Raw genomic sequence first — 14,558 nt, 5'->3', positions numbered from 1 at the left:
TTTTTTTTTTTTTTTTTTTTTTTTGAGACGAGGTCTCACTCTTGTTGCCCAGGCTGAAGTGCAGTGGCGCGATCTCAGCTCACTGCGGCACCCACCTCCCAGGCTCAAGCAATCCTCCCACCTCAGCCTTCTGAGTAGCTGGGACTACAGGCGTGTGCCACCACGCCTGGCTAATTTTTGTATTTTTTTTTTTAGTAGAGACAGGGTTTTGCCATGTTGCCCAAGCTGGTCTCGAACTCCTGAGCTCAAGCAATCCACCTGCCTCAGCCTCCCAAAGTGCTGGGATTACAGGTGTGTGCCACCGTGTCCGGCCTTCTGACTTAAGGAGAGGTTTTAACAGTGCAAGTGAGAGAGAAGGAGGAACCCCAGGAGCTCTCGATGACTTCCGGAGCTGAGGCTGCCCTCCCTGTCTGGCCAGGCCCTGGCAGGCTGTCTTCCCACCTCATCCTTTTGGGCACCCCTCCCTTCTGTGAAAGGGATGCTGGAGTACTGCTCTTGTGCCTGAAGTACTGTCCTTTGCTTTTGCTGGCCTGGAGATTGGCCAGTGGCAGAAGGGCGCATTTGGGAGGGGCAGCCGGTGCCAAGCAGGCAGCAACCACACCATGGCCCCTGCTGTCCAGGAAAGTTCCAGATCTGAGCAGGGAGGCTTCGCATTAGTTTCTAGGACACGCACTGGCCTGGCAGGGACCTTGACAAAGAACACTGTCCCTTCAATAAAAGTTATCTAACTTAATATCCTGTTGGTACCAAGTCATAGATTATCCCAGCTTCTAAAAAAACCACTAATGAATTTGATTAGTCTCTAGTCAGTGTTTTCTTGAGATGGAGTCTCGCTCTGTCACCCAGGCTGGAGTGCGGTGGCGCAATCTCAGCTTACTGCAACCTCCCCCTCCCAGGTTCAAGTGATTCTTTTGCCTCAGTCTCCCGAGTAGCTGGGATTACAGGTGCCCGCCACCACGCCCTGGCTAATTTTTGTATTTATACTAGAGATGGGGTTTTGCCATGTTGGCCAGGCTGGTCTCAAACTCTTGACCTCAGGTAATCCACCCTCCTTGGCCTCCCAAAGTACTGGGGTTACAGGCATGAGCCACCACATCTGGCAATATCTTTTAACATTCTTACAGCGAGAACATGCTGCACATCTTGGGGTCTCTACAGCTACTGTATCTCCCCACAGTCTATCAAGTTCTTTCCTTTGGGGTGGCTCTGGGATTCACCTCCTGACTTCCAGCTGCCCTACCTGGTCTCCTTCCATCTCCTCCACTCGCAGACTCACTCTTATTTTATTTATTTATTTATTTATTTATTTATTTATTTATTTATTTATTTATTTTTCAGATGGAGTGTTCACTCTGTTGCCCAGGCTGGAGTGCAGTGGCGCAATCTCAGCTCACTGCAACCTCCGCCTCCTGAATTCAAGTGATTCTCCTGCCTCAGACCTACTCTTATACCTAGACCAAACTGCCCTTCCTAAAAGGCTGCTTGTTATACCCCTCCCTTGCTCAAGAATCTACAGTAACTTACAGTCACTTTCCATATTAAGTTCACATTCCACAGTTCCATGGATCCACTTATCCAGCTTCCCAAGCAATGTTCCTCTCTCCCTCTAGTCAAATTGGTTTCCTCTGTCTACCATACATTTTATAGTTGTTGCTTTTGTCCCCTCAGCCTTCATTTCATCCCGCCACCTCCATTTCCCTTTCTTCCTCTCTGTCTAGGTAAAGATATGCTTTACCACAGCCCCAAAGTAACAAATCAGACCAAGGAATTGGAAAACACGCTGGCCAGGCATGGTGGCTCACGCCTGTAATCCCAGCACTTCGGGAGGGCGAGGTGGGTGGATCACTTGAGGTCAGGATTTCGAGACCAGCCTGGCCACCATGGTGAAACCCCAACTCTGTTAAAATTTAAAATTGGCCGGGCCCAGTGGCTCAAGCCTGTAATCCCAGCACTTTGGGAGGCCGAGACGGGCGGATCACGAGGTCAGGAGATCGAGACCATCCTGGCTAACACAGTGAAACCCCGTCTCTACTAAAAAAATACAAAAAACTAGCCGGGCGAGGTGGCGGGCACCTGCAGTCCCAGCTACTTGGGAGGCTGAGGCAGGAGAATGGCATAAACCCAGGAGGCGGAGCTTGCAGTGAGCTGAGATCCCGCCACTGCACTCCAGCCTGGGCGACAGAGGGAGACTGTGGAACAACAACAACAACAAAAAAAATTAGCTGGTCGTGGTGGTACGCACCTATAATCCCAGATACTCAGGAGGCTGAGGCACACCTTGGAGGCGGAGGTTGCAGTGAGCCGAGATCGCACCACTGCACTCCAGCCCTGGCAACAGAGTGAGTGAGACTTCGTCTCAAAAAAGAAAAAAAGAAAAACACGTTTGGGGCATAGCAGAGAGCTTTTGCGTACATTAGCTCATTGGCCTTTTGCAACAACCCTTTGAGCTAAGTAGGAGATTCCTGTTTTACAAAAGAGGAAAGTGACCTGCCTCAACCCCAAGGCAGAGCTGGGACTTCTAGCTGGAAAGCCGATGATCTTAGGGTCTGCAGGGGCTTCTGGGGGCTCTCCTAGGCTGGAGCTGGCAGACTATTATACTGGGGTTTAGTGGCTGCCCCACACTTGGGTTTCTCCCTTTTCCTGCAGTGGGTTCTCCCGTCATTGGCTTAGTGCCACTGTCCTGTGCCTCGTCCCTGAAGCACTAGAGATGTGGTGGCCGCAGGCACTTCCAGGGGGTGCTCTTTTGGCCTTCTCAGGGCAGCTGGGGAAATAGGTTGTCTTTGTCACTAACCCTCCCCCTCCTCTTCCTCCCCTATGGGGCTTCTGTAGTGTAGTGCTCTTTCTTGCCACATAACCACAACCCAAAGAGCTGGGGCGGGGTGAGGACAGGAGACCCATAGCGCTGCATCAGCCGCAGCAGCCTGCTCCTCCCTCCCTGCCGGGCCCCCAGCCCAGGGGAGGAGTCAGCCCCTTCCCACCCAACAACTGGAACCCTCCAGCCCCACGCTGTGTATTCTGGAGCCAGTGGGGTCCACTGTCTGGAGCTTAATGGGGCCCACAGCCCCTGTTGCTCTCTGGGAGGTCACCTGAAACTCATCATCTGGATGAACGCTTTTTAATTTTCCAAGTGCTTTTCCACTGCTGTCTTTATTCACCTGAGACTCCCTGGTGAGCGCCTGCTAAGCCTGGATTACTCACAACCCTCACCCGCTCGAAGGATGACAGAAACCACAGCCCAGAAAGATGGTCGACTTTTCCATGGTCACACATCTTGCTAGGATGCAGCCAGAACGCTTCCCTCCTCCTCCTCCCCGACCCTAGGCAGTCTACACTGTGGGTGGGCTGTGGGTCCCCTGGAGAAAGAGGAGAAAGCATCTCTTTGCCTGGGACCTGCCATGTAATCACTCCTCCTCTGGGACAGATCAAGGCCTGGAAAGAAGGTAGGGGAAGAGGAGAGCTGAGAAGGGTGTGAGAGCGGGGCCTGTAACTGGGGAAGAGTCCTGGGCCCACCTCGCCGTCAGAGCTGGGACAAGCCCTATGCTGGAATCAGGTGGTGACAGAGGAGCAAGGAAGGAAACTGGGTTTCTTGTAAATAAGCGCAGAGAAACCCCAACCAACAGAGCTTGCAAAAGCTTTTTTTTTCCCTCCCTCTTCCTGGTTTCATCTCAAATGGAGTGGGTGGTAGAAAGAAAGGAATAGGAGAAAGAGCTGACAAAATAGCGGTGACTAGGGCCCCTTCACTGGGTACTTGCTTAAGGAGGAGGGTTAGCTTGCTCATTGGAGTCCAGTCGTAACTGGACTGAGGTTGTGGGTTCGAGTCCTGTGGATGGGTGAATTCTGCTTTGCTCAGGACTACAGACTGAATATAGTCCTGACTCTGGCCTTCTGTCTCTTAAATTCACGCCACTGGTCACATGGTGCAGCAGGCAGTTCCCTGCTTGATGACTATTCGCCGGAGGACGGGCTGTTTTTCAGTCGAGGGTACAGCTGTTCCTGGGGTAGTTTCCATTTTGCTTGTGGTTGTGGGGGAGGGGTGTTGAGGGAGTGGGAAATGGCATGAAGGAAATTGTCACTTCCTTTCCAGAGAATTCCAGAAAGGTTTCATGGAGGATGAGGTATTTCAGGAGTTAGAGCTGGCTCCGAGGGGACAAGGAACTGGAGAAGGAGAATTGTGCTTTGTGGCCCAGCTGACCATCTGGCCTCCATGTTTCCTGGCATGTGTGAAAATGCCACGGGTGTTACCGGCAATTCTGTGAGAGCCATTGGCTCAGCTGAGCGGGTGTAGATTTAAACTCACTCCACGGAGACTGTGGACGTGGCTTTCACATTAGGGCTATTTCCTGTAGGGGAGGCCCAGATGAGTGGTTGCTGGACACTGCCTGGTATGTTTCAGTGACAGCCCCAAGAAGGGTCTGTGCGTCTGAAGGGGGCCGGGTTGTGACACAGGAGCAGCCCAAACCACTTCTATTTTGCTTCGGTTTTGAAATGCAGTCAGAGCCACAGAGGTGTGTATTTGCGGGCCGGGAGGTCGGCGCCTTCGCCTGCACACTCCCTCCTGCAGTCCATACACTCAGAGAGCACCCAGGGGCACATACTCTCGCACAGGCTTTGCTTTTGGCCCAAGTAAGACAGGCGCTGGGAGCCAGAGACCCTGTAGGGCCTCAAAGGGGGTGAAGGGAGTGGAGCTCTTACCACCCTGCCAGTGGACTGTGACTGGAGCAAGCTGTGAGCTGTGCAAGGATGGGGCAAGGTAGGGGAATTCGCCACCAGTTACTAAGGGTTCCCAGGCACCTCAATTCCCCGAGCCAAGTGTCCGTGTGTGCCCCCTGAATCCTCCACTCACTGGGGAGGCAGCATCCAGGGCTCTAGGCTACTGAAGCGCTTCCCAGCCAAAGGGCCCACTGGAGGGGAGCCCCTGGTAGGGGCCTCCCTGGCCCACAGGGCGCACCTCCTATGGTGGTGGCATCTTTGGTTTCAGGTTCCTGGGAGAAGGAGGTTATTTTGAAGGACTGAAGGGGGGTTCACTCCTCTGCTGGGGAGAGTGAGTGAACATGCAAATGAGCCTCTCTCCACCTCTCACTTTCAAATCCTCAAACATCTCAAGGGGGAGGGGGAAACTTTCTGGACTGGAAGGTTAGGGCAGGATGGTTTCTCAGCCTTGGTCAAAAGAGTAGGACAGCTACTTCCTCCCCCTCCACCCCTTCAAGACCTTAGCTTCAGGCTCGGGGCAGATGATCACGAGGATGAGCCTTGGGTGCCGGGTACAGCCTCACAATACCTCACAAACTCGAGCCCTCAAAGCCTGCATCCACCAAGTCCTGGATTTTGCTACTTCAACATGTGGACACAGAAAAGAATGCCCTGGGAATCATCTCTCTTTGATTTCAAACCTCTCTGCATTGGTGACCAAGGATCCCATTCAATGCAGTGCAGGGCCCTGGCTGCCTCCCTCCCCCACCAGCTCCCTAGCACATGGACTTTGGGGATCTCACCCCCGTGACCCATGGGCCACATAGCTGGGACTGGCATTCTCTTCCTGAGAACCCCACCCCCATCTTCAGCACAGCCACTTCCAGCCAGCATTAGCTCGGGTTTGTCATTCTCACGAAGGCAGCTGAGGCTGGCCCGGAGGAGGAACTGACAACTGAGCTTGCGGCTTTGCCGGCCAGACCAGGGCACCCCTTTGACACACAGAGGCTCTCGTGCACACGTCTCCACGCTTGGGACACATGCACACACCCTGCACACGCATATACCTACAGTGCACTTGCACACCCACAGCCAACACAAATAGTGCACCCAGGTAAATGACAATGCAAAAACATACAGAGGTCACCCCAGAAGGTATGTGCATTTTTCTCATTCTCACGTAAGGCAGAGTACGTGACACCTACCCGCATCCACTGTGTACAGATAAATGTTGCCCAGAAAACACACCTCACAGTTGCTGACTGACCCATACCACCAATCTATCCATCCATCCACCCATTCACCCGTTCATCCCTTCATTCATTCATGCATTCATTCCACAAACACAAATTGAGTGTGTTACATGCCACACATGATGCAAGGTGCTAAGGTTTCATCAATGTACAACTCAGTTGTTCCTGCCCTCAAGGAAACCTCTGTCTTATGGAGGAGGTAAGGAAGGTGCATAAAAGTAGCCCAGGCAGACAGCACCAGCAATGAACTCGCAGACATGAAATCCTGATCTGGAAAGAAGAGATGAGCAAGCCCAAAGGGAAGGGCTATAGCGGGTGACCTTGGGGGAAGGGACACACACAGGAGTTTCATGTTTAGACAAAGTGGGATTAGGTGAAAGTGATCACCTTTAATTTGATTAGTATGAGAATGTTTCCTGGGGGCAGACAGAAGGCCTGTGGGAGGGCGGGAGCTGCTGTGGAATGCAAGCCTTGGGGCGCTTAGGTTAGTGGCGGGAGGTGGGGGGACAGACCTTCCAAGCATAAATGGCCTTGGGAGGCTTCACAGACCAGCGGAGAATGGGTTGCAGGCAGGGTTTGGTGGGGGTAGGGTGGTGGTGGGAGGAGTGAACCCAGGGCAAGGACTGCAGGTTCCCAGGCGCCTCCTCCCAGTACGCAGCCTCTCACTCGTCCAAAGGGTAATTCAGACCTGACAGGTTGAGTTGAGCGACTTCTCCCGACTTTTTGTTGGGGTGGGTGGAAAGGTGTGGGGGGGGGGGCGAGGGCACGGCCAGCCCTGTGGGCTAACGGAAAGGAAGTAGGAGAGGCCTGGGTGTCTCCTGTGGGGGAGAGCGGTCATCAGGGAGGTCACCGTGGTCCCCCTCCCTTTCCTCCCCTTTGCCCCTCTCTGAAGTTCCTCATTTCTTTCCGGGCCAGGAGAAGGTTTGGCCACCCCGGCACTGCCAAGGGAGTGTCAAGGAGGTGGAGTGCAGTGTGTGGCTCCCGCTATGGTGCATGGCCCTAATTCTTCAGGCGCTCATGGTGAGGCCAGGCTGTTCGTGGACCCACCCACATGCACATCCACACACTCAGAACCGAGCCCAGGGGACGAAAGACGTGGCGCCTGGAAGTGGAGAAGCTCCAGTGATGGGGTGGAGGAGCAGAGCTGGCTGGCGAGGAGGGAGGTGGGAGGGCTGGGGCTGTGGGAGGCAGGCCTGGGTGTGACCACCCACAACACGCACATGAGGCGCCTGGGCACTGACAGCCCTGAGGAGTGGCGACAGGGGAAACAAATGCAGGCCCGGGCGCCATGTGACACCGTGAGCGCTGAGGGCACGTGGGGCAAGAGGAGGTGTGTTTGGGCTGCGGCAGACACAGAAGATTTCCTGGAAAAGGGGCCCGAGCCAGCCCCAGAGGATGGGGAAGGTTCCGCCTGCCCCTCCTCCAGCCGGGGCTCTCCTCGCCAGTTCCCAGGGTGACAGTTCAGTCTTGAAACTGAAAGCAAAGCTGAACCAAGAACACAAACCCACACACAGCACAGAGGCCACACTCTCTGGCGGGTGGCAGCGGTGGTGGTGAGGATGGGGAGTGCCGACAAAAACAGGGTGTGTGGCCCGCCTGTCCCCCGGTCTCCAGGCCCTCTGGAAGTTTGGCTCCATCTGAGAGTCCCATCCCTGAGAGCAGAGTCAGGCCACTGCTGGTCCTCACACGACACAACCCCCACAGTGAGGCAGGCATGGGTGTGACCACCCCCACTTCTTCCTCCGTAGACGTGGCCCCTCAAAGCTAACTGACCCCCACTCCCAAGGTAAAATTAGGCTGACTTCAGCTGGAGTCAGGCAGAGTCAAAAGAGCACTCTGTATACCCACAGACCCCCACTCAGCCCCTCACTCAGCCCCTCACACGATTCTTCCCCCAAGCCAAGGGAGTTACAGGGATTCTCCATGCTGCCGCCTTGTCCATGAGGCCAGGCCGGGCGCCGTGACTCCCCCTGTGGCCATGCCCTGGGGATTAGTCTTCAGGGTGGAGAGAGTGCAAAGTTCCTCCATCTGTCAGTTTCTCCAGGGGAAGGGGAGGAGGCAGGGAGGGAGGCTGTGTGTCTTTGGGACTAGAGTGAGATGCCTATGTTGGTAACCCAGACGGGCACCAACACTCAGCCACTTCCCACTGGAGGCCATTCAGTTGACTTCCTCTTTCTCCTTCTTTCTTTCCCTGACCTCTTTCTTCTCTGTCGCTTTTCTTCTCTCCTCATCCTCCCCTTTCCGCCACTCCTCTATTGGCAGTCTGCCTTAGCATGGCAGGGTCCCTCTGGTTCATAGGCAGTTCTGGCAACGGAGCTCAAGGAAGGTGACTTACTCACTGTCCCCATCTCTCCCTTCTCTCTAGGTCGCTCCTGTGGTTGGTCCAGCCCAGAATGCAGCCTTGAGCCTGGCTTAGGCCACCACCTATTCCAGCTCTCTCCACCCCCTATTTTACCGCAGTTTGGGGAGTAGGCTGTAGGCTCCAAAGTACCTGGGTAGTGTCTCTTCATCAAGAAAGCCCTACAGTTCTGGAGGGCTCTGATAATCCCATTGTCAGCTCTCTGAAAAGACAGCATGGCTATTACCCTACAGCCCAGTGACCTGATCTTTGAGTTCGCAAGCAACGGGATGGATGATGATATCCACCAGGTATGGCCCCAGAGAACAGAGCACAGTCAGCCCATGTGGACAATCAGATAGACACAGACAGCCAGGTAGACAGCCAAGGAGCCAGCTGGCTGCACAGCTAGCCGCACCTACTATGCTCAGGGCACTGGGCCTGCGTGCCAGCCAGTCACTCATGAGGCTGGTCCAGAGTCACCGGGCAGTCATTTAGGGAGCTGGCTGCCCACATGCAATCATCGAGCCAGCCAAACAGCTGCTAAGTACATCAGCTGGGCTGTTGGTTAGTCAGCAACATGGACCAAACGCATAAGGGGTACACCGACCATCAAATGCATTTTTCGGCCACTTCTCTTCTCCCAAAGTGTCACAGTGAGAAAGCTGTGGGAACAGCCACATAGCAAGAATGAGCGCTGCCAGCTGAACTGTGGACTGGTGTCCAGGCCCTGACATTTTCAGAGTCATCTTTTGGCCCCAGCCTGAGGATCCAGGGCAAGCTGGAAATGAGGTCTTTTGGTGGGAGGAAGTTGGAAAATAGGACAGGATTCTGGCGCTCACTCAGGTCCTCACTGCTCCATACCTTCCCTGCACTGGCACGTTTTCCGTGCATTTAGATATACTCATTGAATGGTGTCCTGGCAGACTCATCATTACCCTCCATTCTCCTCCTTCCACAAAATGGAGAGAGAAGAGGCATCCAGGCACAGTAGAAGGAATGGAAGATTAGGAGTCAGGAGCCCTGGGTTTTGATCCCAGTTTGGTCACAATGTCACCTGAGCAAGTCCTTTCCCTTACCTTATTTACTTTAATTAATTAATTTATTTATTTTTTGAGACGAAGTTTCTCTGTTGCCCAGGCTGGAGTCCAGTGGCATGTTCTCGGCTCACTGCAACCTCTGCCTCCCAGGTTCAAGCCATTCTCCTCAGCCTCCCGAGTAGCTGGGATTATAGGCACCTGCCACCACCCCTGGCTAATTTTTGTGTATTTTTAGTAGAGACGGGATTTCACCATGTTGGCCAGGCTGATCTCCAACTCCTGGCCTCAAGTGATCCGCCCAGCTTGGCATCCAAAACTGCTAGGATTACAGGCGTGAGCTACCGCGCCTGGACCCCTACCCTATCTGACTGCTGTTTCCCCATCTTCACCAAGAGGCGATCCAGCTGGATTATCTCCAAAGGGCATTCCAGTCTAACTCAGATGCTCTCTATTCTAAATCTTGTGAGGATGGAAAACTATCCAATCTCTAGCGGCCTACCAAAGCCTGCCCCCTTGTGGCCTTTGAGCACATTGGCCATTCTGTCTACCTCCTTACCTAAAGCAGCTCTATTTTATTGAACATACGTGGTGTGCCTAGCCTTGTGGAGGGCATCAGACAAGGAGAAAGGAAGAAAAATCTACCATACATGAGTTCTCAATGCTACTTGTCATTTTTCGTTTGTTTCTAGTTCACTCAGCAGTTGTTGCTTTTCTTCATAGAGGCTGTTTTTCACAGAAGCAGTTCTTACCTTCCAACCTATCCCTCCACCCTCAGTGGACAGCCTCTCCTCCAGTCCACAGAGAAGTTGAAAGCCCAGGATGCCCTCAATTTCCCTCCCTTCTCTCTTTTTATCTGTAATATCTGTTCTTGTTTCCTTCCCACTGGCCCAGGAGAAAGAAATGTTACTTTTCCTTGCAAGGGTAACTCCCAAACTCTGTACTTAATCTGTTCTCTCCTGCATCCTTCAAGACCTCAAACCATCCATCACATCCTGTCTCTCGTATCTTTTACTTTTTATTTTTATTTTTTGAGATGGAGTTTCACTCTTGTCATCCAGGTTCCAGTACAGTAGCACGATCTCGGCTCACTGCCACTTCTGCCTCCGGGGTTCAAGCGATTCTTGTGCCTCCGCCTCTGGAGTAGCTGAGATTACAGGCACGCATCACCACGCCCAGCTAATTTTTGTATTTTCAGTAGATACAGGGTTTCACCATGTTGGGCAGACTGGTCTCAAACTCCTGACCACAGGTGATCCGCCTGTCTCGGACTTCCAAAGTGCTGGGATCACAGACGTGAGCCACCACGCCCGGCCTCCCGTATCTTTTAGACCGCTCAGATTTCTTTCCTCAACTTTGAACATCTTCAGATGTCCCCAACCCTAAAAGAAAACTTCTCTCCCTTCTGCCCCACCTTCAAAATAGCACCTTTTATACCTTTTAGTTCTGTTCTTCCCCCCAGGGTAGTCTCCACACTCTGTTTTTACTTTCTTACCTCCCTTTCACTCTTTTTTTTTCTTTCTTTCTGTTTTCTTTTTCCTTTTTTTTTTTTTTGACAGGGTCTCACTCTGTCGCCCAGGATGAAGTGCAGTGGCTCACTGCAGCCTCAACCTCCCCAGGCTCAGGTGATCCTCCCACCTCAGCCTCCCAAGTAGCTGGGACAACAGGCGCATGCCACCGCACCTGGCTAATTTTGTGTGTATGTGTGTGTGTGTGTGTGTGTGTGTATATATATATATATATACACAGAGAGAGAGAGACAGAGAGGGAGTTTTGCTCTTATTGCTCAGGCTGGAGTACAATGGCACGATCTCGGCTCACTGCAATCTCCATCTCCTGGGTTTAAGCGATTCTCCTGCCTCAGCCTCCCAAGTAGCTGGGATTACCAGTGCACACCACCATGCTTGGCTAATTTTGTATTTTTAGTAGAGACAGGGTTTCACCATGTTGGTCAGGCTGGTCTCAAACTCCTGACCTCAAGTGATCCATCTGCCTTGGCCTCCCAAAGTGCTGGGATTACAGGTGTGAGCCACCATGCCCGGCCTAATTTTTGTATTTTTTGTAGGGATGGGGTCTCGCCACGTTGCCCAGGTTGATCTCAAACTCCTGAGCTCAAGCAATCCTTCTGCTTCAGGCCTCCCAAAGTTCTGGGATTACAACAGGTGTGAGCCGGCTAGGCGTAGTGGCTCACGCCTGTAATCCCAGCACTTCGGGAGGCCAAGGCAGGCGGATCACCTGAGTTTGGCAGCTCGAGACCAGCCTGACCAACATGGAGAAAACCTGTCTCTCCTAAAAATACAAAATTAGCCGGGTGTGGTAGCGCATTCCTGTAATCCCAGTTACGCAGGAGGCTGAGGCAGGAGAATCGCTTGAACCCGGTAAGTGGAGGTTGCGGTGAGCTGAGATTGAGCCATTGCACTCCACCCTGGGCAACAAGAGGCAAAACTCTGTCTCAAAAAAAAAAAAAGAAAAGAAAAAAGGAAAAGAAAAAGAAAAACAACAGGTGTGAGCTACCACACCCAGCCCCTTTCACGCCTCTTAGGAAACTACTTTTATTTTGAAATGTATGATAAATACAAAAAGGTGCATAAATCATATTTAGATATAGACATGTATTAAATGAACACCCAGGCCCTCACCACCCAAATTAAGAAAGAAAACATTACCAGTCTCCTACAAGCCCCTGATACCTAACACTTAATGAGAGCTTAGTCTACGCCAGAACCTGCTGTGAGTGCTTTATGTGTATTGATCTGTTTAAACAATCCTAGGGGGTCAATCATGTGATCACTCTCATTTTATAAATGGGGAAACTGATACACAGAAAGGTTTGGTAACTTGCCCAAGGTCATAATGCTAGTGAGCAGCAGAGTTTGGTCTCAAGCCCAGGCACTCTGGCTCTAGATCAGCACAATCCAACAGAATTCTCTGGAATGAGGCCAGGCGCGGTGGCTCACACCTGTAATCCCAGCACTTTGGGAGGCTGACGCAGGCGGATCACGAGGTCAGGAGTTTGAGACCATCCTGGCCAACACGGTGAAACCCCGTCTCTACTAAAAATACAAAAATTAGTGGCGGATGCCTGTAATCCCAGCTACTCAGGAGGCTGAGACAGGAGAATCGCTTGAGCCTGGGAGGTGGAGGTTGCAGTGAGCTGAGATCGTGCCATTGCACTCCAGCCTGGGTGAGAAGACCAAAACTCCATCTCAAAAAAAAGAGAAATTCTCTGGAATGCTGGAAATGTTCTGTTTGTGCTGTCCATTATGGGGCCACTAGTCACACGTGGCTATACAGCGCTTGAAATGTGGGTAGTGCAGTTGAAGAAATGAATTTTTAAGCTCTCCAAAGTTTTTATTTACCTCTAAATTTAAATAGCCGCCCGTGGCTAGTGGGTATCATCATGCACAGTACAGCTCTAGACGCTAGGACCTTAATCACTATACCCAACTGCTTACCTCCGTCTGTCCTCACTGAGATCCACTGAGACTTGGCCTGGGACCCCAGCACTGCCCTGACACTGATCTAGCCAGGGTGACTGCCCATAGCCAAATGCAAAGGTCTTTTATCCATTTTTATTTCTCTGGATCCCTCAGGAACACTACACAGAGAGGACCATTCTCATTCTTTTGCATGAAAAAAAAAAAAAAAGAATTATCATCCACGAACAGATCTTGAGACTAAACAACAGCAACAAAAAGAATTATCAACATTCCCATGAAAGAAAATTTGGAAAATACAAAAAAAGTAGAAAGGGGGAAAAATCATTCAAAACTCCATAATGAAAATAAAACCATGGCCAGGTGTGGTGGCTTATGTCTGTAATCTCAGCATTTTGGGAGACCAAGGTGGATGGGTCACCTGGGGTCAGGAGTTTGAGACCAGTCTGGCCTACATGGTGAAACCCTGTCTCCACTAAAATACAAAAATTAGCCAGGTATGGTGGCAGGCGCCTGTAATCCCAGCTACTTGGGAAGCTGAGGCAGTAGAATTGCTTGAACCTGGGAAGTGGAGGTTGCAGTGAGCCAAGATGGTGCCACTGCACTCCAGCCTGGGTGACAGAGTCAGACTCTTGTCTCAAAAAAAAAAAAAAGAAAAGAAAAGAAAAGAAAAGAAAACTATGATTAACATCCTGGTACATTTGCTTCTATATAGAGGTTTTTTTTCTTTTTCTAAAATAGAGATAGGGTCTTGCTATGTTGCCCTAGCTCGTGTGTGAACTCCTAGGCTCAAGTGATGCACCCACCTCAGCCTCCTAAAGTGCTGGCATTGCAGGCATGAGCCACCACATGCAGCCTCTATATGGAGTTTTTTTAAAAAAAACACATGCAGTCATACTGCTTTTTAATTTCGCTTTGCTTAATTTCAGAACACTTATGTTCTCTAGGGGTTGAATTCTCATCTCAATTTTCTTATCTACTCCAAGGGATTGAGCGACCACCAGCTCCCTTTTGAACTCTTTAGACACTTATTTTTGACTCCCTGATAGGCATCTCTATTTCAGATGTCCCAAAGGTACCTCAAGCTCACCACATCCAGACATTGTAGCCCTTATCTTGGTCCACAGCCTGCTCTTCCTCCTCTTGGGCCCCTTGGCATGAGCAGTATCTCCATGTCCCTATTGAATGAAGCTGGAAATTGAACCCCTCTCCCCCATCCAGGCAGTGACAGTCCTGACATTTCTACTTCTATAATGCCTCTGTTCTGTCTTCATTCCCACTATCATTGCCACAGACAGAGCCCGAAGATGTCTGAGCCCCTAACTCTGGCTGTGAACTAGGTCCCCAACCCTGACTCTAGGCTGAATCCCTCTGTCCCCCGACTATAGGTTGAGCCCCTTGCCCTTGCCATCAACTAGTCTATTCCCAATGGCCTTATAATGAATCTAATCCTTGTAGACTGAGCCGTAACCTGGCCACGGATTAAACCATAACTACAACCAGTTAAAAATGCTTGCCCGGCCGGGCGCGGTGGCTCATGCCTGTAATCCCAGCACTTTGGGAGGCCGAGGCGGGCGAATCACGAGGTCAGGAGATGGAGACCATCCTGGCTAACACGGTGCAACCCCGTCTCTACTAAAAATACAAAAAATTAGCCGGGTGTGGTGGTGGGCGCCTGTAGTCCCAGCTGCTCGGGAGACTGAGGCAGGAGAATGGTGTGAACCCAGAAGGCAGAGTTTGCAGTGAGCTGAGATTGCGCCATTGCACTCCAGCCTGGGCAACAGAGTGAGACTCCATCTCAAAA

The 14,558-nt window shown here is 51.6% G+C and overlaps 1 protein-coding gene across 3 annotated transcripts in view; it reads left to right on the top strand.

Moving 5' to 3' along the window:
- ELF4 (E74 like ETS transcription factor 4) overlaps positions 1 to 14,558 on the top strand; it is a 49,048-nt gene that overhangs the window by 21,732 nt on the left and 12,758 nt on the right. Inside the window, exons 1-2 of one of the 3 annotated variants that reach the window (XM_017881117.1) lie at positions 2,947 to 3,440; positions 8,308 to 8,591. The exons of 1 other annotated variant lie outside the window; for it this stretch is intronic. In XM_017881117.1, coding sequence (XP_017736606.1) covers positions 8,517 to 8,591 — 75 coding nt within the window. In that variant the 5' untranslated portion in view covers positions 2,947 to 3,440; positions 8,308 to 8,516. Of the gene's footprint in view, positions 1 to 2,946; positions 3,441 to 8,307; positions 8,592 to 14,558 lie in introns of those variants that run through there. One more of the 3 variants, XM_017881116.1, reaches the window with a different exon arrangement.

The sequence above is a fragment of the Rhinopithecus bieti genome, unplaced genomic scaffold, assembly GCF_001698545.2.
Source record: "Rhinopithecus bieti isolate Rb0 unplaced genomic scaffold, ASM169854v2 scaffold_13130, whole genome shotgun sequence".
Taxonomy (NCBI): Eukaryota; Metazoa; Chordata; class Mammalia; order Primates; family Cercopithecidae; genus Rhinopithecus; species Rhinopithecus bieti.
The sequence above is the reverse complement of the archived record's forward strand: the minus strand, read 5'-3'. Positions and strand labels throughout refer to the sequence as shown.